General features: G+C 43.1%; 1 protein-coding gene across 4 annotated transcripts in view; it reads right to left on the reverse strand.

Annotated features, from left to right (window-relative positions):
- The window catches only part of LOC147420460 (Rhomboid-related intramembrane serine protease family protein), a 66,933-nt gene that overhangs the window by 20,590 nt on the left and 20,625 nt on the right, over positions 1-25,718 (reverse strand). For 3 of the 4 annotated variants that reach the window (XM_086505196.1, XM_086505197.1, XM_086505198.1), the window contains exons 2-6: positions 7,866-7,962; positions 6,470-6,585; positions 6,271-6,356; positions 5,328-5,415; positions 1,984-2,024 (exon numbers count right to left, since the gene is read on the reverse strand). In XM_086505196.1, coding sequence (XP_086361322.1) covers positions 1,984-2,024; positions 5,328-5,415; positions 6,271-6,356; positions 6,470-6,585; positions 7,866-7,962 — 428 coding nt within the window. The remainder of the gene's footprint in view (positions 1-1,983; positions 2,025-5,327; positions 5,416-6,270; positions 6,357-6,469; positions 6,586-7,865; positions 7,963-25,718) is intronic. The other variant, XM_086505195.1, reaches the window with a different exon arrangement.

Here is a 25,718-nt window from a genome sequence, read left to right on the forward strand (position 1 = left end):
CAGTGCTCCTGTCATTTCTTTGAATGACACACTAGGGATACTTTGTACTCGGATGTCTCCAGTGAGAAAAACCCTCTCACTTAAAATTCCAATAATTCATTTAGATTTATTTTTCTTGGTGTTCCAAGCGAGAAAACCCTCTCACTTATAAATCCAATAATTCATTTAGAATTATTTTCCTGTCAGATAAAGCCAATTTAGCAACACTATCTGTGAGAGGGTAAGGTCATCCCCGAGGAAGATGCCCATTTTCTTAAGAGTTGGTCTCTTCTTCAAAAAGTCCTTCGCTTCCATTGAGGGAAAACGAAGGATGAGTGCCCTTTCTTTCAAGGTTTCCCCCTTGCTCCCATTTTTCTTGTTGCCCACTCTCCAAGCTCTTGAGTGCATCGGCTCATGAACCCCCATCAAAGCCATGAGTTCTTTTACCTCTTCGTCCACATTATCTTTGTCCTTAAGACCGCAAATCCTCACATGTAGAGAGCGCACACGCCTTCTTTGCTCCTCTTCAAGTGTGAGGTTAATGATGGTGGGTGTGGACGTAGTTGTTTCCTTGCTTTTCCCTTTCTTGGCAACCTCAATCCACTTCTCGGCCTCATTTGCCTTCTGTTGAGTCTTTGTGATAACGCCCACCCAAGAGGTCGTCATTTCTTTAAGCTGCTCTTCCCCCTCTTTGATGGCTCGCACTTGCTCTTTGATCGTGTTTAGCTCTTCTAATATTGAAGGTTGCAATTCTCCCTCTCAAGTGTATTTCGTGATCGTACCTCTGCGAGCTTTCTATTGAGTGATACAATCTCTTCGTCTTGGGCCGTCACACGATCTCCCAATGTAGCTATCTTGCTTTCTTGGGCCAACACACGTTCATCGAGCATTTTTATTGTGCCCAATAAGTTGCGGTTGATCTTGTTAATTGTTTCGGTCATTTCTTCTTTGCACTTTTGAACTGCATCCTCTAAAGGGTCAAGCTTATCGTTTTGTTTCCTCATGCTTGGTCACCGCAAAAAACGCTCTGGCTCAGCAATAACCACGTAGCAAGTGAGCATCCACAACCCGATGCGGGTATATTCACAACCTCAGCCCACTGCGGGCATTAGCAATAGAGCAAAAAGAGCAAAATAAGATGAAGGGCATTGCGCCCGCTGTCCTGCACTGAACCTGTCAAGCCTTCCAAGCATACAGTCCGCAGCGGCGCAGCCCCCTGGATTGGGAAAGCTCACGGCTAAACAGTCAATCCTGTAGGGCGCAACGCATATACTCCTGCCAGAGACAAGAGACGCAGCCCCAGCGGGTCTGCTCCTGATTCTACACCTGAATGGAAACAAATACACGCGGCCCCCACCTGGGTCAGCACGCGGCTCCGATAAGCCTCCTCTGTGGGACTGGCCTGCGACCTGCGCACACGAACACCCTGTAAAGCAGAGGGCGCAACCCTGCTGGCTGCTATCCGAAAACCTGCACCTGCTCCCTCTGCGTCTCCACAACCCTGGGCGTCTGCTGCCCTGCGTGCTCGGCAGCCCCTACACAATCTGCTGCCCTGCGCGAGGGGTTGCCTACTTGCCTGCTCACAATGCGCCATCCACAGCCAAAGGCCTTGCTGCCCGCGTACGCCTGGTGTGTGTGTGTGTGTGTGTGTGTGTGTGTGTGTGTGTGTGAGAGAGAGAGAGAGAGAGAGAGAGAGAGAGAGAGAGAGAGAGACGGGTTGGCGGCGGCGGGTTTGGGGGGGGGGAGGAGCTTTATTAACACCAACTAGAGGCAGTATTCGACCTATGAGACAATCTATCTACTTATGATCAGCTTATTTAGAATGTGTAAAAATATGTTGAAATGGCAGCACCAATATAAAACTAGCATGTTATAATAATAAATATCAACATGCTGCCAAGATCCACTTTGCATCCAGAAAAAAAATGTGAAATATTTGGGTAATCCTAACCAAACAGAGTGGTAGGGCCTACTGTGGCTAAACAAGAAACTGATATTACATACCGAAAATATAAAGGAAGAACAGGTTGCTTGACAAGTGTTTCCTGCTCATGACACAAACATAGACACTGTCAGTTAAACAGGACGACACTCTTTGACAAATCTCATTAGACAACTGTGCCTAAGCTACTATTATTCCTATCCTGTGTTTTCACCAAAATTTGAGCATTCTTACACAGTAGAGCCATCAAAGCAACTGAATAACAAAACACACACACAGAGAAGCTTAAGCTTTTAGGGGCATATAGGAATGGAAACTTGCATATTAGTGCAACTTATAGACTCATAGACGTCGTCCACAAGACAATTATACCATCAGGCCCATCATGATAGTACTAGCTAGATACTACAACATCCTCCATAACAATGAATGCAGAACTAGTTAAGCATTTCAATTTATAGTTGTCAACCTTCCAGAAGCTGTAGAAGAAAACGTAATTTGCGCACAAGAGCATTTAAATGAGCATTAAGCAAAGTAAGCCCCTGCAAAACTATCCATAGCCAACAACCTTTCTTTCGCTTCTTAGTTTTTCCAAAAAAACCAATTGCAAGAGACGTAATACGAACCAACATGAATCTAAGGTAAGTTCTACACCCACTATTGGGTGCTGATGATGCTAGCAGGGATGTCTTAGCATTGAGTCGACGGTACCCATGATGGAGTCGATTGTTATCAGGATGTCTTAGCATTTAGTCAATGCTATGCATGATGGAGCTGATGGTTATACCATCTTGTGGTTGACTACCTTGAGTTAACAATAATGCTCCCCTGCCCCCACACACGCACACACCCCATGCCCACACATGAAACGAAAATTTATCAATATTTCCCTTGGTCCAGATGATCAGCCAACAAAAAGATTGTATATGACATGATAATGGATGACGCACCAAACATGCAATGGCCAAGTCGAGAGCTTCCAATACTTCTATTTCGCGATCATCCAACCTGTCATCTATTTAAGAAAGAGATTCCAATCAAGAGGATATCCAAGTGCCCATAAATCTCATTTGAGTATCAGGAAGCTCTCCCAGACAAAGCGCAAAGAGCCATTGCTTTTCATTCTTCACTGCAGTTTTGACTTTTTGGATTAACTCTTTTTTTTTCATGAAAGAAAATCTTTCCATTAGAAATCATCTTAAGGGCACACACCCTAAGGTAAAATTATATCAAAGTAATACGATAGAGAATCAACCATAAATGGTATCACTAAAAGATAAAAATCCTAGGGAAATCTAAAGTACAAGATTGCCTCAAATCAAGGCTCGGAATGGGGATTAAGCCTAAACATCCACCTAAGCTTAGAGGTCTTCAAAGCCTTCTTTCAGCAGACTACTTGGCAATTTCTGCCACAGAAGGAAAATGCAGCTCGTAAGTTGAATTTATGCCTTCAAAATTGTTGTTGATGTCCAAATCAGTGCCTTGAGGATCCAGTGGTCGATCATGCAGAGGTGTCCAAGAAGTATCTGAAAAGGGAAGAGAAACAAGAACTCTGCGTCTATACACAAGCTTTGGAGCCTCTGTCCTCCGAGCTCATCGTTTTCATTTCTTCACTTCCTTCCTCTTGGCTTTTTCTGCTTCACTTCTTTTCCTTACACTAACACCTTCCAATCCCCCATTTGCATGAAGTGCCTCTTGTTCTGAAGCATGTTGCTTCTGATCGGGAGATATCTTCCGACGGGTACAAACTACAGCAGCATGGCCCTTCCTGCCACAAATAAAGCAATGGCCAGGAAGACCAATGAAAAATACTCTCTGCAAGATTTCTCCCCCGTAAATAGAATAAATTGTGGAGGATTCTTCACTAAGGATAGATAAAGAACCATCTTTGGGACTCATAACATCGCCAACCACAAAGCCCATACATCTCCCAATTCCATTTACATGTGGAGTTATTTTGGAAGAAGACCTGGAAATCTAACTGTAATTGCAATTCCACCATCAAGTCCATTGGGATCCATCCCCTATGTCCATCTAGCGAAAAAACCTATAGCAAAATGAAAGTCCACAGGGCTCTGTGCTAAGACCTCCATGTAGATTTGAACTTCACTCGAAAGAATCCTCTCCCGAGAGGGGAGACATTCACAATCTTGGAATTCACATACAATAGCGAAGCCTGAAAATAGTCCTTCAATAGCCTAGCAGAACATATGCTTCCCACTAGTAGTCTAAGCAAACAAGTCCAATGCAAAGGCATCACCAGTGGATAATATTGACGATCCTTTAGTAGCAAGAAAAAATAATCTTTTCATAAGGAAGGGTTAGAAAAGGAGCACCACCTGGAGCTACAATCCATGAAGCTGCAGAGGCTATCAAAAAATCAAGGTAGTATAACAACGCGTGCAACATTAGGAATAGAGCAAGTAACTTAAAAGGACCACCTTGACAAACTGATTTGCCTAGCTGCCACAATTGTCGAAGATCTGACTCGAAATGCAAGCAGTATTTATGTCTCGACATAGCAACAAAAACAGTTTTTAGAAGTTTTGGCCCGAAGCTAATTGCATCATCATTGTTTGAGCAATGAAGTTCAAATGCACTGAGTTAAAGCCGCTTCTATATCAATTTGCAATAAATAAAACATCTTGATTTATATCTTTGGCATACTCAGTAGCAAAGTAAGCATAGGCTATATTGTCCATATTCTAGCTGAGAGGTATAAACCCATGTATGGTTTGATTCTCCCAATCACATTACACTTTTCAACCGAATGGCAAGCAATTTAGTGACCAAGCTATTAGTGACCGCATAAGAGTGATTAGCCACAACAATCTCCCAATGCTTCACATAAATGCTTCTCCACTTTCCCAAAATCACCCCTGAAGGGGCACAGCACTTCCCTTGATGCTCATATAAATATCCCCTGATTCTTATCAAGGATTTTCTTTCTGAGAAGAGCTACTTATCGTTAACAATTTCTTGGACCATGTGCACAGAGTCACCAGCTAAGCTCCTCAGCTTCTATATGGGTCTGAATGATCTCTTTGAAGGTAAGACTTGCTTAACACCTAGCACTCACACTGTTCTCCTCCAGTTTGTACTTCCTCTGGGAGATAGGCCTATTGAGCATCCCAAGAGGTCTCTTGTACACAGTATATAGCTCCCTTCTACGCCGAAAAAAAAAAAGGGTAACAGCCAGCTATGTCTTCAAATTCGTCAGTTGACAAGAAAGTGTTACAGAATACGGAAACATCTAGCATAAGAAGGTGGAAGCAACTTAAAAAGAGTAAGACAAGACAACCAGGCATCGCCTTGCCTGCAGGCGTTTCTACATTTGAAACTTAAAACCTAAGTTTAGAATTCCTGTGAATGCTGCATTGCATTGAGTTTAATAAGTTTAAGCAACCTGTTGTAAGGTACCAAGAAATAATCTCCATGCAACAGCCAAGTCGAGTACTACCACTTCATGTAAAGCAACCAATGGCCCTCCTAGCCTGCACCACCTCCTAGCAATAAGAGCCAAAAAATTATATGCTACAAATAACAAAATTTGTATACCTAGATGAATCCAGGATATACCTAGATTCACCCTTGAAGGAAAGTGCAAGGTATACAAAATTTGTGTCTGTCTTGGCTATTTGTTACTGAGCACTATGTTTACTTTGACGAACAAATATAATATCAAATACTTTGCATTTCCACAAAGTTCAAGTACTTTCACCGTCCATTAGACTTTCAAACAGAAAACTTCTTTATAGCTGACTAATAACCTCTCAAAGGGACTGTCCTTTCGCCGAAACCCACTTACACTCTTGGTCTAGTGCGTTTGAACTAAATCAAACACACCCCAAAAGTGTTGGGTGCGATTTGCAAGAAACCTTAGAACGGGTGAGAGTGGTAGCCAATCCACCAAGAAGAGCTTAGTAGGTGGAAGGGTAATTTAAGTCCTCAAGGGGATTGCCCTTTTGCCGAAACGCACTTACACTCTTGGTCTAGTGCGTTTGAACTAAATCAGACACACCCCAAAAGTGCTGGGTTCAATTCGCAGGAAACCTTAGAACGGGTGAGAGTGGTAGCCAATCCACCAAGAAGAGCTTAGTAGGCGGAAGGGTAATTTAAGTCCTCAAAGGGACTGCCCTTTCGCCAAAACGCACTTACACTCTTGGTCTAGTGCGGTTGAACCAAATCAAACACACCCCAATAACCTATCATGCGTAGATATTATTCAGATATGCTAAGACGTGTGCTTCAATTTGAGATATATTCAAGAATCTTACTCGTGGTGTTTTGATAGCACACAAGGAAATATGGTAAATAATACATGCTAGAGATTGAAGAAAGTGACTTGCCAATTCAGGTGACAGAACATGGCTGTGAAAAATTGGTACCACTTTGGCCAGCTATGGTACAAATAAAGAACCTTGATTGAAGTTACCTACAGAAACAAACGATGCCAATAAAAAACAGGGATAACATGATATGGCTCCGAATATTCCTTGTTCAACTCCTTTATTGCATAAATATATGTGGATGAGCAAAGTGCGTCACCTTTAGAAGGTGATCTGCAACAAAGATACCAAGATTCAAAAGCAAAATCCAATATATAGACTGTGCAGGCTTACGCCGATGATCTGACTCTTCGATCTCCAGTTGGGATATTATGCCTGTGTTGAAGATCAAGCTCCACATGTAAGCGAAAGAGACTGCTCATTCAATGAGACGCATACACGGTCCAGGGAGCACACTTCACTAACAGACTGCAGCTGGAGAGCATTCTTGCTCATCTTAATTTTTAAAAATCCTAACATCAAATTACGTACAACATCAAGGAAACAAGACAAAATTTTCCAATCTTAAAAAGAAGCAATTAATAAAAACAGAAATCATCACACGAGCATATGAAAACTTTTTGTCTTAGTATTCAAAGCATGGCATACGTGCGACCTTCCCTAGCTGTTCCAGCATGACATAAATAATTATCAACTTTATTTTGCAAAGCTTGAACTAGTACATTATCAATGCGTAAAAAAGTAAGCATGCTTCTATAAAGTAAGTCATAAACTAGAATCTACTTTTCATAACCAGTCAACTGAGTATTTCCCAGACTTCAGAATGACTGGCAAACTCGGTCATGATAGAAGTTAGCACTTCGCAAGATTCCCCACTTTTCAAATTTGCTACTTGTCATTTTCAACAACAAAGGTCGAGCTTTTTCTTGATTTTTGAACAATAACCTTTATCAAAAAGTAATCTTAAAGAAATAAAAGTGAGAACATGACCAACGAAGGAGACAACATGACCAAGGAGAGAACAAATAACACCATTTTTAATATAACAAGATGCTAAAGGACTTTGGCATTCTAGTTTAAAGCGAAATACTCCAATTCAAGAGGTTTATCATGCACATGTATTTTCCGATATTACAAGCATTTGGAAAGTACTCAGGTTTAGAAAAACGCAGATAGTTCATAAAATGCCTTGGGCTCCATTCTTTTCTTCCACCTCCAGAGCTTCACTCAAAATACATGAAATCTCGAAAGAAGAAATACTAACACCACCATCTGAAAAAGCCCCTTAGTACATGGCTTGTGCAAAATAACACCACAAGCCCTAGCAAAAATAAAACAATCCATAAAACCAAACTCGTGTGTATAGGAAGAAATAAAAAAACAGCACAATTAGAGCCCATAGTTTTACTTTAAAAATTGCCGTATAGAAAAATTTCTCATAATTGGCCAGTTATATGGTGAATATCAAGGAAAAAAATTTCCAATGTTTAGAAATAGTGAACGTCTCCTCTCTTTTGCCTATGTTCACATTCTTACTCTCAACCACACCAAAAATCAAAACTGATTTTTAATCACTAATAGAGACCTCATAAAAGGAACCTTTGTAGTAAGAGCTTTATATCTATCTTAAATTTGAGACAAAAAGAGGAGATTACCTGAGCTTTGCCTTTTCATCATAAAGTCCTTACTGCTTTGTATTGTCAAGATATTTTCACTTTTCTTTGAAAATTTGGAGCTACAAGGCATAATAACCTGCAATGACAATAATAATACTAATAAAACAACATAAAAAGGTACTAATAAACTTTAACCTTTCTATTGCAATGAATGACCTATCTAAATATCACAGTTCTCACAAAGTTTGACATAAAGACCACAACCACTCACATTATTAAACAGAAATCCACAACCTAGCATACGTCAATAGAAAGATCTTCATACTAAGTTTTGTCATAACTATAGAGATGCAAGACAGACTCAAACCATAATGAAGCTTAGTCTCACAAGTTGCTGATATGGCATGGGCCTAAGTTAGGCTCCTTCGATGTGTTTTGGCATCTCAAGTGAACTGCCCAATGTGATCCCATTATTTATTTGGCTTTTAGGGATTTATTTCACTTATTTGTCAAAGTCTGGGTAGGGCAATTTACTGAGGAGGCTATATAAGCAACCCTCAGTCCCCCATTGTATATGTGTTAAGTTTGCCAAGGTTGGTTGGTTCCGCTCTCTCTCTCTCTCTCTCTCTCTCTCTCTCTCTCTCTCTCTCTCTCTCTCTCTCTCTCTCTCTCTCTCTCTCTCTCTCTCGTGTATTCTTCCCATTGCTCTACGCTTCCGCATCGTCAACTTTGACACAGTGGACCCCTACAATGAACAAACCGGCTAAAAAGCAGCAAAACCCTAACGTGGCATGTCAACATGTCAACTGAAAAGGACTTATTTTAAGCTCCCACGAGTGGCGGGATCAAGTCGGACAAGTTTATAACCTCAAAAAATGATGAGGTGGCACCTATACAGACATCCCGAAATTCACGACACGTGTTTAGAAAAATCACAGATTTTTAGGAAATGTGTTTTTGGGCGCCACCTTTTCATATCTGATGCTTTTTGGCCTTGTGTAATGTGCAACGGAAGTGTGATAACTCAGGATAGGTGCTCAATGCATACTCAAGGTTCCTTTTAATTCATGAGAGAGATGTGCAATAGACTAAAGAAATCTGCTCAGGTTACAAGATTTCAACAAGTCCCTCAACTTCTCGTTGATCCTCATCTGGCACATCACCCACAAAGGGTCTTAGACATCACTGATCTTGGCAAGTACTTGAAAAGGCCCATAGTAATGCATGCTAAGCTTGGGAAATAACCTTTCCTTGTCCTTCATCTTCTTTAACCTTGCTTTTCAAAACGTAGGAGTACACAATCACTAGGTGAAAACAATAATTCACGTCAGTGACGATCAACAATCCTTTTCTGCCTTGTCCAAGTCCCAAGGCAAGCTTGATTTTCTTAAACATTTCATCCATGTTCTCAACATATCGATCTCCTTCAAAAATCTTGTCCTTTGTGTGCAAAATGGGAGGAACCTTTTTGCCACCCTCAACAATCTCAAAAAATGCCTTGCCTGTTGACGAATGCACCGTATTGTTGTACGCTACTCAAGCATGGGTAGATATCGTTCCCACTTGCCCTTATTATCTAACAATAACATTCGGCAGATCTAAAATAGTAGAATTAGCCTCTTCTGACTGTCCATCAATTTGTGGATGAAATGAGGAGGAAAACTTGAGCGTGGTGCCCATGTTTTCAAACAAGCCTCTCCAAAACAAGCTTGTCATATGAGGATCACGATCACTGACAATAGAATGTGGCATACCATGGTACTTGAACACATTGTATATAAACAATCGTGCCATCTTATCAGATTTTATCTTCTTCCTGACAGAAATAAAAAAGGCCTGCTTGTTGAACCTCCAAATATGTTAAGACTTACACCACTTTACTGCTTCACAGGTTTAGGGCATGCATGTAGGACTAGTGTGTGCCTCCGGGCTGGCCACCCATTGCATCTGCATATAGGCTGCATTGTCCGGCCGCACCTTGTCCGCGCGCCCTCATATTTCCTTTTTATGTTGGGCCGTGGGGGCTTTCTCCATGCACTGCTTGACCTCCCACTTGGGCACCTACACGTTGTACTGGTCTCTTGCTCTGGTAACCAGTGGGGAGCTGATCGCCCCCTCTTTCCCTACAGCAGTGTTTGTGTTGTGCCTTCTCTCTCTCTCTCTCTCTCTCTCTCTCTCTCTCTCTCTCTCTCTCTCTCTCTCTCTCTCTCTTTTCCGCACACGCGCACTCACATGGTATCAGAGGCTTCAGGCTCTCCATGGGACCAGCGCTTCACCATCAGCATGAGGTTCTCCTCCCAAGGGATCAAAATCAGCCAGCGTTTTCTCCTGTTCTTTTCTATTTGTGTGTGTCCAAAACAAACCACGAGTCACCAGCCCCTCTGAAGTGCGCAATCGTCGAAGAAAGGCTGGAATGAATGGATGTCACAAAGTGGATGACGTGGCATAACCTTGACACACACACACACTCTCTCTCTCTCTCTCTCTCTCTCTCTCTCTCTCTCTCTCTCTCTCTCTCTCTCTCTCTCTCTTGCAGGTTGCAGGTGAATGTTGTTGAATGCTGACGTGGCGGGCGTTGTACAGACAGGCCAGAAAGCGTTGCAAGGTGACACATGGCAGTCCCGTAAATTACGCTGGTAGAATTTCTGTACGGTAGCTTTTTGGTTTTCTACGCAGCGCAGCCTTTGGTCTTGCTTTATTTTTCTACGCAGGGAGTTAGAGAGAGAGAGAACTTCTATTTAAAAGCTTTTGATTTATTGCCAAGAATGGCTTGAGGGATAAAAATACCTCCTTTATTTTACCAAGCTTTTGAGTTTGCCAGCTTTTGGGGCTCTGCTTTTAGCATCCCTTGTAACCTTTAAATACGTGGGTAGGCCTCTCATAACTCAGAGCATTTGGACGTAGAGTCTGAGTGTGAGCACCTGCCCGCACTCTTGTACTTTGAACACAGATTAATACAAAAAGAAATACGGTAAGGGGCGCCAGTCTTTGGGGCCAATATCTCTAGGCACGGAACTCCGCAGGGCGAGTGTTGAATCAATTGTGGACTGTGAAATGTTTGAAGTGATTATTTGTGGTGTCGTGGTAGATTCTCGACTTGGAGTGTCCAAGTCTGTTACAGTGGTATCAGAGCACGGCCGATTTCTCTTCTACGAGAAATCCGATCCCTTTTTTTTCGCGGCACCTATGGCTTCAGGCAAAGATCAGTCAACTTCCTCTGCATCCGGCGATGCGGGAAGAGATCACAACGAAGATTCATGCGAGGAGTATGGCTCGCCACTGCCTACTCAGGCGGAGCTCGAAGAGATGGAGCGTCAACGCTTGATCGGCGACGCAACAAAGATGATGCTCAATTTTGCGAAGGACCCAAAATTTGCAAAATATATGAGCGAGACCTCTTTCGATGAGGTGCACACGCAGTGGCAGCAGACCAGAGAACCACCCAAGAAACCTCCTACTCCCAGGATGTACACAGAGCAAGAATTAGAAGAGGTGGTTGATGCACGAATTGCTCAGCTTTTTGACGCGCAAAACAAAGCTAAAAAGCACGACAAAAAGCAGAAGAAAGGCACTGACTTCCCCGGTTATTTGGGTCATCAGTTAACATTTGAAAAGGCAAGAAAGCAGAAGAAGCGTGTTCGATTTGAAGGAGTACCCAGTTCTTCTTCTTCTTCTTCTTCTTCTTCTTCTTCTGACAGTTCTTCTAGCTCATCTGACTCGAGCGAAGAAGACAGAAGAGGTAAAAAGCGAAGCAAAAAGCAAAGCTTCGGAAAGGGCAAGCAAAAGGCAAAGAAGCCAAAATCTCGCCCCGTGGTTGACAATTCTACAGAGGACTCGCCTTTAGATAGTTCGGACTCTGACGACAACATCTTTTATGCAAAGAAGAAGAATTTTTTTAAAGCCAACCAATATGACTTTTTGGAAGACAAAAGCAAGAAAGTCAGAGAGTTTAAGGAAGGTGGACAGTCAATTAAATTTGACACTTTTTCTGGTTATAGAGACGCTTCAAAGGCTTTGTCTTTTATACAGCAGTTTGACATCGCTTTCTCTTGAGGGCGTTATTCAGAGCACTCTAAGATTCGGAGAGCTGCCTCTTACTTTAAGGGGAATGCTCGAACTTGGTGGTCCAGTTAAATGGCTGAAGTTCAAAAGGCTTTTTATTTCTTCTTGGCTGACTCGAGAGTATGAACGCGACATACGAACTGCTTGGAACCATCTTCGGATGACCAAGAAGGATACAGTGGATGCTTCTTGCGAGATATTCTGGAGCTCTTTTCTACCCGCCTCTTCATTTAAGAAGATCTCGTTTAAGGAACAGATTGAGCGGTTTACCTTGGGTCTACCTACAGAGATCCGAGATCACTGCTTGGAACAAAAGTCAGCTTCCATTCAGAAGTTGATGAGTCATGCGAAATGGGGTTTTGCCATTCACTCTGGCAGTCTGACCTACCCCACAGATGAGATCATGACGCAAAGAGCCGAACAGACTTCGAAAAATGAAAGTAGAAAGAGAGAGAGCAACCCAGAACAGAAAGACAAGGATGCACGACCCAAGCTTACTCCTCAAGAGCGGGCTCGCTATATAAAGGAGGGGAAGTGCTTTGGATGCCCGGAAACTGGGCATATCTCCACGAAGTGCCCTAAAAAGGCACAAAAAGAACAAAACGACAAGGACGACGAAAGGCCTGAGAGTCGAGAGCAGCTGAGGACCGTGGAAGAAAAGGCAAGATGAAAACAGGACTGGTTCCAGATTGCATGGGTACTGATTCCAGCATGATGGACGAGAGTACAAAAGTTTGCCGAGCTTAGGGCAAAGTGAAAGACCAAGAAGCCCTGATCTTCTTCGATGGAGGAGCCAAGGCAAACTTCATTTCACTGGAATTGGCGGCGCGGCGCGAGATCACTCCCGATCGGATGAGACCACTTGCAGAGGCAGTTCTAGTGGCACCCGGCAGGGACGTAGCCATTACACCTGTCATTGGCAAACTTCGGTTGCATTGTCAGGGGTATTTGGGGCATGAGGACTTTTACATAATGCCTTCGGAAGGTTGTGATGTTCTCTTAGGAATTCCTTGGTACCACAAGAACAACACCGTGGTCGACTATCGGGCGAGGAAAGCGACATTGACCACAGAGAAGGACAGAACCATTGTACTCGATGTTAAATTTAAGGACGAGTCTGTCCCTATTGTATCGGCTTCGGCCATTTCTAAATTAATGAATCCAGTCTGTTTGTTTACTCAATCTTTTTGAAAGAGTTAGAGTGATGAGGATAGGACAAATATGTCTGAACTTGATAAAGAACGCCAAGATTTTCTCCACTCTCATGCCGATTGCTTCTCAGAGGGCCTGCCAGGCGAGTTACAACCCGCTCGTCCTGAAGATCATACCATTGGTCTGATACCTAGAAGCACACCACCGAACCGGCCACCTTACTGTGTGAGTCGAGCCTAGAACGAAGAGATTATGAACCAAGTGAAAGACCTCTTAGAAAAGGGTCTTATCCAGCCTAGTACTTCACCGTACTGCTCTCCAGTGTTGTTGGTTTTGAAGAAAGACGGATCTTGGAGAATGTGCATTGATTATAGAGCTCTCAACAAAATCACCATCAAGAACAGATTTCCGATTCCTAGGATCGATGATATACTCGACAGATTACAGGGATCCTCGTGTTTTAGCAGGATTGATTTGAAGAGTGGATATCATCAGATCCGAATTGCGCCGGGAGACGTCTACAAGACAACCTTTTGGACGACTTTTGGGTTATTTGAGTTTTTGGTGATGCCTTTTGGCTTAACCAATGCTCGTGCGACATTTAACCTGTCACAAAGTGATGACGTGGCGGATAGCAGAAACCCTAAAATTCTTGCAAACCTTAATTTCTGCCAGAAACCCTAATTTTCAAAAATCTCGGAGGCTTTTAAAAAAAAAAAAATATATATATATATATATATATATATTTTTTTTTTTTTTTTTTTTTTAAATGATGAGCGACGCGAATTTCGCTTTTGAAGAGAATGCTTTTTTTTTTTAACAAAAAAAAGGAGAATTTGAGAGAGAAGAGCTTTTGAGCTCTTATGCTTTTTATTTTAAAAGCTTTTGGGGCTCTGCTTTGGGGCATCCCTTGTACCTTTAAATATGTGGAGAGGGCTTCACTTCTCAGAGCATCTGGACGCAGAGTCTGAGAGTGAAACCCTAGCCACACTCTTGTACTTTGATCTGAGTAATATAAAACGAAATACCCAAAAGGGGCGCCAATCTTTGGGGCCAATATCTCTAAGCCCGGAACTCCGCCAGGCCAGTGCAAATCTATTGTGATCTGTGAATTGTTTTGAAGTGGTTATTTGGTGCTGTCGTGGTTGATTCTTGACTTGGAATGTCCAAGTCTGTTACAGTGGTATCAGAGCACGGCCGATTTCTCTTCTACGGGAAATCCGATCCCCGAATTTTTTTTCCGCGGCACCTATGGCTTCAGGCAATGATCAGTCGACTCCCTCTGCATCTCGAGATGCGGGTTGGGATCACAACGAAGATTCAGACAGAGAGTATGGCCCACCTCGGCCTACTCAGGCGAAGCAAAGAGAGATGGAGCGTCGTCAACTGATTGGCGATGCAACAAAGATGATGCCAATTTTGCCAAGGATCCGAAGATGGCAAAATATATGAACCAGACCTCTTTGGAAGAGGTACAGATGGAGTGGCAAAGAACCACAACACCACTCCCGAAACCCGCTCTCAAGAAACCTTTTGCCTCCAAGAAATATACGGAGAAGGAATTGGAGAACGTGGTTGATGCACGGATTGCTCAGCTTTTCGACGTGCAAAAGAAAGGCAAAAAGCACCGCAAAAAGCAGAAGAAAGGCACCGACTTCCCGGGATATTTGGGTCGTCGGTCGACATTTGACAAGGCAAAGAAATTGAAGAAGCGTGTCAAGTTTGAAGACCTACCCACTTCTTCTTCTTCTTCTTCTGACAGTTCTTCTAGCTCTTTAGACTCGAGCGAAGAAGACAGGAAAAGCAAAAAGCGAAGCAAAAAACAACGCTTCGGAAAGGGCAAGAAAAAGGCAAGGAAGTCTAAGTCTCGCCCAGTGAGTGACACTTCTACAGAGGACTCGTCTACGGACAGTTCAGACTCTGACAACGGAAACTTTTATGCGAACAAGAAGAATTTTTACAAAGCCAACTAGTATGACTTTCTCGAAGATAAAAGCAAGAAAGTCTGAGAGTTTAAGGAAGGTGGCCACTCGATCAAGTTTGATACTTTTTCAGGATACTCAGATGCTTCGAAGGCTTTGTCTAATATACAGCAGTTTGACATCGCTTTCGCTAAAGGACGCTATTCAGAGCACTCCAAGATTCGGAGAGCTGCCTCTTACTTTAAGAGGAATGCTCGTACTTGGTGGTCCACGCTTCTTTTAAACAAGACTGTGCTAGTTAAATGGCTGAAATTTTAGAAGCTTTTTATTTCTTCTTGGTTAACGCAAGAATATGAATGAGATATACGAGCTGCTTGGAACCATCTTCGGATGACCAAGAAAGACACAATCAATGCTTATTGTGAAAGATTATGGAGCTCTTTTCTACCCGCCTCTTCATTCAAGAAGATCTCGTTCAGAGAACAGATTGAGTGGTTTACCTTGGGTCTACCTACAGAGATCCGAGATCACTGCTTGGAATAGAAGTCAGCTTCTATTTAGGAGTTGATGAGTCATGCGAAGCGGGGTTCACTCTGGCAGTTTGACCTACCCCACAGATAAGGCCATGACACAACGAGCCGAATAGACTTCTGGGAATGAAAGTAGAAAGAAAAAGAGCAACCCAGAGAAAAAGGATGCACGACCCAAGCTTACTCCTAAGGAGAGAGCTCGCTTCATCAGAGAGGGGAAGTGCTTTGGATGCGGGGAACATGGACATATCTCCGCAAAGTGCCCTAAAAAAGGCACAGAAAGAACAGAATGATAAAGAATGACGACAGGCCTGAGAGTTCGAGAGCAGCTGAGGAACGTGGCAGAAAAGGCAGATAGAAAAGTAGAACTGGTACCACATGGCGTGGGACCTGCGCCGAATCTAATGAATGAAAGTACAAACTTTGCCGCTTTTGGGGCAAAGTGAAGGATCAGGAAGCTCTTTTGAAGGAGCCAAGGCCAACTTCTTTTCACTTGGAATTGGCGGCTCGATTTATGTCACAAAGTGACGACGTGGTGGATAGCAGAAACCCTAATTTCTGCCAGAAACCCTAATTTTCGAAAATCGCGGAGGCTTAAAAAATAATAATAATTTAAAAAAAATGATGAGCGACGCGAATTTCGCTTTTGAAGAGAATGCTTTTTTTAAACCAAAAAAAGGAGAACTTGAGAGAGAAGAGCTTTTGAAGTCTTATGCTTTTTATTTTAAAAGCTTTTGGGGCTCTACTTTTGGGCATCCCTTGTACCTTTAAATATGTGGAGAGGGCTTCACTTCTCAGAGCATCTGGACGCAGAGTTTGAGAGTGAAACCCTAGCCACACTCTTGTACTTTGATCTGATTAATATAAAAAGAAATACTGAAAGGGGCGCCAGTCTTTGGGGCCAATATCTCTAGGCACGGAACTTCGCTGGGCCAGTGCAAATCTATTGTGATCTGTGAATTGTTTTGAAGTGGTTATTTGGTGCTGTCGCGGTTGATTCTTGACTTGGAATGTCCAAGTCTGTTACATAACTGGATGATGGACAGGATGTTTCGAGAGTACAGGCTATTTGTTGGCACTTTCTTTGACGATATCATTGTTTTCTCCAAGGATGAGGTAGAACATAGAGATCATCTGCTTCAAGTCTTTCAGGCATTACGAGATCACAAGTGAGTGATTAATGCGAATAAAAGTGATTTTTTCCTACCAGAGATACACTTTTTGGGACACATTGTGTCAACAGCAGGAGTGTAGATGGATCCGGCCAAGATAGAGACTATCCGTGATTGGTCCGATTTGAAGAATGTCCATGAAGTTAGAAACTTCTTGGGATTGTGTTCGTACTAAAGGCAGTTTATTAGAAAGTTTGCAGAGGTTGCTTCCCCTTTGCATATTTTGACACAGAAAGGAGTCCCTTTCTCGTGGGGACCCACAAAGTTGACTGCCTTTCAGACTTTGAAAGAGGAATTGACTACGGGTCCAGTTTTGGCTTTGCCGGATTTGCAGAAGTCATTTGAAGTATATTGTGATGCTTGTGGTCGTAGTCTGGGTGTGGTCTTAATGCAAGAAGGCCATGTCATTGCTTGCGAGAGCCGATTGTTCTCTAGGCCAGAATTGACAGCACAAATTTATGAGAAAGAGCTTTTGGCGGTTATCCATGCTCTTACTTAGTGGCGGCACTACCTAATCGGAGCAGATTTTACTGTCTTTACAGAGGTCCATCAGAGTTTACGCTACTTCTAGTCACAGGAGCAACTATCGGAAAAGCAGATGCGGTGGGCAAACATCTTGTCACAGTTTCACTTCCAAATTGTCCATGTTCAGGGACAGAAGAATTTGGTGGCAGATGCTTTGTCTCGGAAGCCGTTGGTTCTGGCTATTTCCGTGATACATCATAGGAGCTTCGAGGATATGGTCGATGAGTATGCCATGGATACAAATTTTGCAGACATTTTCACACGGATACGGGATGGGGAGACAATAGCGGGATATTCCATTCGGGATGGCTACTTGATGAGGAAAACCATGTTGTGCATTACACAGCCGTTGAGGGAAAAGGTTATGACCGAATGCCACTGTCCGTCTTTTACAGGTCATCGCGGCATTGCTACCACCTTGAAAGGGGTAGAGAGATACTTCTTTTGGCCGAGACTCAGGAAGGATGTGGACGAGTTTGTGCACAGTTGCTTGGTATGCCAGAAGGTCAAGTTTGACAGGCATAAAGCATAGGGATTGTTACAGCCTTTGCCCATACCCACCCGCCCATGGAAAAGTATTGCAATGGATTTCATTTTTGATCTCCCGAGAACACAGAGTGGTCACGATGGTATCTAGACTGTTATTTACAGATTTAGCAAGCAGACTCATTTCATTCCAGTGAGGAAAACAGTCAAGCCGGATCACTTAGCGAGACTGTTTGTGGCCCAGATTTTCAAATTACATGACATGCCTAAGACGATTGTCTCTGACAGGGACCCCATATTTACGAGTTTGTATTGGAAGGCAATTTGGTGTTACCATATACATGTGGTAGTGATGTGTGTGAACACACTAGGACCGCCGGGGCATTTTTTCCCTCTTTAGGAGGTTTTTTCCCACGTGCATTGTCTATACGCCCATCACTCTAGGGCTATCTATCTTTCCATTGCACACCAAGTAATACACTCTCTATTGTGTGCCTTGAGCTTCCTTCGTCTTCTCCAAGCTGTGTGGGTTTCTCTGCAACCCTAATCAACAATTGGTATCAGAGCAGGTAACGTCCTCCCGGGCTTAGTCGCCAGCTGCTCCAACAGATGCCTACTCACTTTCTCCGATTACAGTGAGGTTTGGCAAGCGTTCGCAGGTCGACAAATATTTTGGGTGAGCTCGTAGAGCTCAGTTTGCTCAGATTTTTGACTCAGACTCATTTTGGCCTCTGTTTCCATTACAGGCAGGTCTGCACAGGCAATTTCGTCATTTTGTGCAGAATTTCTGTCGGTGCCGTTTTCTGCATAACAAATGCCTTACATTCTTCTACTGTTTGTGCTATATAGCACGCGTTGTTCCTGCTCCGTTTCTCCTATTTTCGGGCAGTTTTCACATCAGGTGCAACATTTACCATGGCTAGCAACAACAAAGATGTCTTCAAGATGTTTGCTGCTAAGGACAGGTTGGATGGGGACAATTACCCTATGTGGGCTTATATGATGCAACATCTTCTTGTGTCAAAGGGCGTATGGAATATTGTGCACGGCATTGATGTACGTCCTGGTTCTGAGGATGTAGGTGATGTTGAGGATGTTGCAGGTCTTGCTGCAAGGATTGCTGCTATTAGAGTTGTTTTGCCTACGGTAGAACAATCTCGTTGGGATGTAAAGGATGCACAGGCTCATGCATTGATTGCGTTGTCTGTGAAACGCACCATTGTCCCTCACATTCGTTCAACAAAATCTGCAAAACAGGCTTGGGATATTCTAGCAGGTCTTTATGCAAGCCGCAATGAGGCTAAAATTGCTTTGCTGCTTAAAGAGCTAGAGTCGAAGATTATGCATGAGGAAGATGATATGGACACTTTCCTTGCTAGTGTCAAGGATATCAATGAGCAACTTATTTCTTTAGGTGAAGTCAGTTCAGACAACTCCCTTGTGCAGACTGTTCTTGATGCCTTACCAGATTCTTACCAAACTTTTGCTAGTACTTGGAGACTTATGACCCAAGGAAATCCAGAAATTGTCAAGTTTGATGCATTATGCACATTGCTGTTGTAAGAGTCACTTTCCAGAAAAAACAGAACTAGACAGTGTGCAGTTGAACAGGCTTTTATTGCTTCTCAAAGAAAGGGTGGTAACAGCAATGCAGCCTCTTCACATGGTTTTGCTGCGAGTGGCAAAACTTTTGTTTCCAATGCTTCTGCTGGCAGCACTTCGTCTAACAATTCTGGTGATAAGGGCAAAAAGAAGATGCGTTGCCATTATTGTAAAGCTAATGATCACTTGATCAAGCAGTGTCCTAAGTTGAAGGCAAAAGAGGCTAAGAAGAAAGAGGGTGGTTTCACTGCAAATGTTGGTTCCACTACAAATGCAACCATTGTCGAGACTTCTGTAAAAGTAGACTATAATACTGATGTTGATGCAGAATGGGCTTTTAGTGCAGAGTGCACTTACAATCCTGTTGTCTATGATGCATGCATGTCAGTGGCTGCAAATTCACATGTGTGGTATTTCGATAGTGGTGCTACAAAGCACATTACCTCACATCGTGAATTGTTCACCTCTCTCGAGTGTGTCCCTCATGGGAATTCCGTCACTTGTGCCAACAATGCCTCTTATCCAGTTCAGGGAGTTGGAAAGATTGTGCTTATTGCTGCTAATGGCAGTTCTTTCACACTTGTTGATGCACTCTATGTACCTGGGATCAAGAAGAATCTTTTGTCTGTATCTGCACTTGCTAGACTTCGACTTGTAGTCAAATTTTGGATGACAAATGTACAGTTCATGATCTCAGTTTTGGTGATGAAATTGTTGCATCTGGGCTTTTGTGACGTGGGCTGTATAAGCTCACTTTGTATGACAAGTGTGGACAAAATTTTGCAAATGCAGTTACAGATTCAAGGGCTATTTCAGATGCAAAACTTTGGCATGTACGTTTTGGTCCTCTGAATTTTGCGAGTTTGCTGCGTTTGCAGAAATCTGATATGGTTGCTTCTTTGCTGCCTCTTGAAGCACCTGTCAAACATGTTTGTGAAGGCTGTATGTAAAGTAAGATGGAGCGTTCGAAGTTTCCAAAGGATGGTTCAGTTCGGGCCACATGCAGGTTGCAGCTTGTGCATAGTGATGTTTGTGGGCCCATGCAAACTTCGTCCTTGGGCAATTACCTTTACTTCATGACTTTTATTGATGATTACTCCAGGCATGCATGGGTATTTCTGCTTGAAGTGTCCGAAGCTTTTATGTGCTTCAAACAATTTCTCGCTATGGCTGAAAATGTATCGAAATGTACTATGGGCACCCTCCGTTCCGATCGAGGGGGGGAGTATATGTCTCATGAATTTAATGCATTTTTGGCTAGTCGTGGGATAAAACACCAATGTACAGTGCCTTATACACCTCAGCAAAAGTGCTGAGAGGAAAAACAGGTCACTTACGGAAATGGCACGATGATGGTCAAAAGTCAAGCTTTGTCGCATTCTTTTTGGCTTGAGGCCATCATGTGTGCCACTTATGTACTAAACAGGTGTCCTACGAAAGCTTTGCAGTCTATTACTCCGTATGAAGCATGGCATGATAGAAAGCCTTCTGTTGAGCACATGCGTGTTTTTTGGCTGTTTGGCGTATGTTTTGGTGTCACAAACACAGCGCAGAAAATTGGATGATAAGGCTATCAAATGTATTTTTGTTGGTTATAGTGCTGAAAGCAAAGGTTATAGGTTGTGTCATCCACAAACAAAACGTATTTTGGTTTCACGGGATGTAGTGTTTGTGGAAGATTCTGTTCAGCCCTTGCTGTCATGTACTAGAGACAGTAATGTGAGCTCACAGGACATTTATGACACTTTATTGTCTGGTGGAAGTTCGAATGTAAATTCCAATGAGGCAAATGTACAGCCTATGGGGGTTTCTGAAAATGTTACAGATCAGCCTATTACTGATGCGGATGTACATGATGTACTTGATGAGGAAAGGCCTGAAAATGAGCAGGCTAGAGGTATGCCAAAATGGCTGGTGCATACATTGCGTGACAGTAAATTGGATACACCTTTGTCTAGTCGTACTCCTTCAGGCTCTCGCCATGCATCTTATGCATCAGATTGTTATGCTTTGGTTATGCCTAGCTTACATGATGTTGAGGAGTCTGTGTCTTTTGATGAAGCACAGAATTCAGAAAATTGGATGGCTGCCATGCAATCAAAATATGATGTACTTATAGAAAATGACACATGGACTTTATGTGATTTGCCTCCTGGCAAAAAGGCCATTGGTACGAAGTGGGTTTACAAGTTGAAACGCAAGCCGGATGGTGAGATCGATCGCCATAAAGCTCGACTTGTTGCAAAGGGTTATGCACAGCAAAAAGGCATAGATTATGAAGAGACTTTTGCTCCCACTTCGTATGACCACTGTGCGTTTTCTATGTGCATTGGCAGCTCATTTTGGTTGGGATGTACATCAATAAGATATTGTTACTGCTTTCTTAAATGGTGACATATTTGAGGAAGTTTATGTGACGCAACCTCGCGGTTTTGTCGTGAAAGAACAAGAAGACAAAGTGTGCAGATGTAAGAAGGCTTTGTATGGGTTGAATCAATCTCCTTGTGCTTCGTATGAGAAAGCTGACACTCATTTGGTCAAACGAGGCTTTCGTAACAGTCCAACAGAAAGCACATTGTATGTAAAGCGTGAGGGTGATGTACTTCTCATTATGGTTCTTTATGTAGATGATTTGTTGATCACTGGACCAAATGAGAGACATATTGCTGAATTTAAGGCTGATTTAAATGCTACTTTCAATGTCACAAAACGGGAGCGTACACGAGCACTCAGAAAATCTGAAAATTATAATTCTTTGGAAATATGAGAGAAGGGAGAGAGAGTGAGAAGATCGACATAGTACTGGGGACCAGAAGATGGGCTGGTCCCCCTCCTTAAAGAGAATTCTTTATTAGGGAGAATCTTTTTACAAGCACAAGAACCCGAGGAAACCCCTCCGTTCTGTAGTCTTAGACCCGAAGGTCGTTCTTTCCCGTAAAGGGCTTGGGCACAAGGCCGTTCCTTCCCGTAAGGGACTTAGGTGCGAAGCCGTACTTTCCCGTAAGGGACTTAGACGTGAAGCCGTACTTTCCCGTAAGGGACTTAGGCGTGAAGCTGTACTTCCCGTAAAGGGCCTTAGGCGTGAAGCCGTACTTTCCCGTAAGGGACTTAAGCATGAAGCCGTACTTCCCGTGAAGGGCCTTCCCGTAAGATGGGAGATTCCTGCAAAACAAACCACACAAACACACGACAACAATTCGTATGACGAATCCACAATAGATACCTGTCACTCTTGCGCGGGAAAAGCGACTTCCGTGCTTCGTAGTCTCGCGACTCTTGCGGCAGAGTCTTCTCTTGCTGACGTTGGTACCTCCCGTGAGTGAGGGCATGTGGTGCTTTTATAGCTCCCTGGCCACGGCACGAATAACTCCTCGCGTAGAGATCACGGTTGTTTTTTTTTTTTGACACTGTTCTACCCGAAATAGGGAGAGAGAATTCGCTGGCTGGTTTTGTTGCTTTATCTTCTAAGTGGCTGCTTTATTTTATTAATAAAGAGGCTGGTCACTTAAAAGTGACCGGTCACTTTATAAAATAAAGTGTGAATCTGTTCAAACTTTAAAAACTCACTCCGTTAGTGAAAACAACGCTATACAGACACATTCCAAGCGTCCCCGGGTGCAGGACACGACACAGATACAATGCAGACACCGACTCCTCGCGGGAAAGCATCTGCCCTCCCGCGACTGTTCCTGCTTTTCGTAAAAAGCTTCATTGAACCCATCTTTATTCTTGTGCTTGCGTTCTTACGCGTATTTTCTTACTCAGTTCGGATTTCCTCCTTAGACCCTTAGTGTGTCCCCTTACTGATGAACCTCTCACCCATCTTGTGACTCATTAGGGACCACCATTACCTGGTCTTCTCCCACCGAACTAACAGGCCAACTCCTTCACGGTGCTTCCTGTCACCCATCATATGACACACCAGAGTCGTCTGTTTCCTGATGGCTTTTCTTACAAATCTGTGATTCCTTAACTTATTAGTTAACTTGTGCACATTTCTTATTAAAGTCCTAATTCTAGAAAATAGAAATTAGAAACAAAATAGTCAAATTAGTTTCATCCCTCTCACTTATAAACAGTTGTCCTCAACTGTAGAGGTCCAACTGAACTTCCGGGGAGAAACCGGAAAGATTCCAAATCTTACTCAATGGTGAGTTGAGCTAGTCCTTTCTCAAAAGAGAACTTTAAAAATTAAATTAAACAAAATTCAAGAATTCAATACTTACCTTACCGGTTCATGTCCTTCCTCTAGTACCTCGAGGATATCCTTCACCATTCATCAAACTTACGAGCCATGTAAGAACTCGTCATTTGCGTCTTTCTGAGAATCTATTAACTCAATTCAACCTTCTCAATCCCGGGAAGAATCATCCTCCTAAAAATCAATTTAGGTCTATGTCCTTGTGCATAACCTTGCGCTATTAGTCCTGAGGATATTAAACCTCTTGTGTCCTCCCGCATAGGGCATGTCGAGAGCATTAAGCTCATGTGAATCTTCCTGTGGCAGACAAAGTGTGCCACCTTACCAAAATAAGTTCTTATTCCGGGCCTTTGCTCTGGGTAGGCCAATTGTTCTGATCCAAAGTTCGTTATCCGAGACTCTGTTAACTTGATTCCGTCTTCTCAAATTCGAGAAGAATAATCTTCCTAGAAATCAATCTAGGTATCTGTCCTTGCACATAATCCTGCGCTGTTAGTCCAGAGGGTATTAAACCTCTTGTGTCCTCCCACATAGGGAATGCTCAAGTCATAGAGCATTAAGCTCGATGTCTTTCTTTCACAAACAAAGTTTGCGATCACCTTAAAGAAGGTTCTTGTTTCGGGCCATCGCTCAACGTAGGCGAATGGTTCCAGTCCGAAGATTCCTTGTGCACGGCGACACTTCCTTCCAATCTTTTCCTCCTGCAAGTTATTATCACCAGCAGTGTTTTCCTTACGCCCATTAGCGTCTCTTCCTTGCAGACGCCATCTTTGCAAGCATCTAGGACTCCTCGCAAAATCTTAGGCAGATAAAATTCTAGCCATATCATTCTGTGAACATAAGTTCAAACTTGGCCCACTTAATGGTGAACCCGCTTTGGATCTCTCAAGGATGTGCTCCCATATGTGGTTAAGGTAATTCTTACCATTTTAAAATGGTTGGCGAATTTTACTCTTACGAACATAATAGTTAGAATTTATTCCAGCAGCGTGTAAATGCTACTTGACCTGCTCATCGAGAAACATATACCGCAACCAAAAGTTGCTACTGTAATAATAACAGCACATAGCGTACTCAATAATCAACGACCATTAGAAAACCTCTTCTCTGTAGAGAATCCTTCTACCGAACACATCTCAAATAGAGATTCTCGTGTCGGAATATCCTTGCGCATAAAAAGGCGCTCAAGAGAGTATAACAAACTCTCGTCGAGTTCCTTGGCATAGGTCTGCATCTTCGTGTGTTATCCATGTACCCAAAGGTGTACATAATTCTTAAGCTGTGTTAGAGTTTTGGTGAACCTCGGAAATTACCTTCCCTTCGTAAGATCCTTAGAGCGAAGACGCTCAACTTGATGATCCCTTGGCTTGATCTTAGAGCAAAACCCGCTCATTAAATAACTAGGATTTCAATCCTTGGATTCCTCGAGCACAGGCCGTAGTCGTCGCTTGTTCCTTCTCTCATAAAGAGAGTTCATTCATTTGTGCGAAAAGCACTACCATGTCCTCCCTGACCGGGTAGGGGGGTGTGGGCTTAAAGAGTATTCAAGCTTAATGAAAGCTTTTCTTTGCTTGGAATCTCGGAATGGTTCCTTCCTTTCTGCCGTCCTAGTCAGGGCATGGCATCCCTACAACTCTTTTCCGACTCTGTTTCCTGAGTCGTTCCTGCAGAATAACTCCACTTTCTTGGACACGAAGTCCTTTCTTTGGGAATTTCAACTTCCGGATCACATCTTGAGAGTCTACCTCTCTTCAATCCGTGGATCTGCTTCCCGAACTTGGGTATGAAACCCTTGGGCTGATCTGGCTCTAGTTCCTCAGAGCACTTTTATCCTGCAGAGGCTCATGCCTTCCTCTGCTCCTACTCCCTCACGAAGAGGAAGTACACCTGCAATCAAATACTTAGAGATCATAACATAAAAATCGTACCTTTAAAGTCATGACGCTCGTAACGCAACTCGGTTCTCGAAAAAGCAATTCCCCGGAAGAGATCTCTGTATAGAAAATCCTCTCTTCCAATCCTACACCCAAAAGAGGTGTGTTCTCGGGTTCCTTCTCGTAAATCAGCCCCGTCTACGATGTTTATGGGCTGAAAACAGAGAAAAACAGCAGCTTGTCGCGATGAAAACACGCTCGGTAGGCACTTCTTCGCGAGGAAACTCGCGCACTGGGTCTTGACGACATTTGGTACACTTGGGGCAGCCATGGGCATCATCGGCAACGTCTTCTTTACGGCTGAAA

Source organism: Adiantum capillus-veneris, chromosome 28 (genome assembly GCF_014529385.1).
Source record: "Adiantum capillus-veneris isolate H3 chromosome 28, ASM1452938v2, whole genome shotgun sequence".
NCBI classification, from domain to species: domain Eukaryota; kingdom Viridiplantae; phylum Streptophyta; class Polypodiopsida; order Polypodiales; family Pteridaceae; genus Adiantum; species Adiantum capillus-veneris.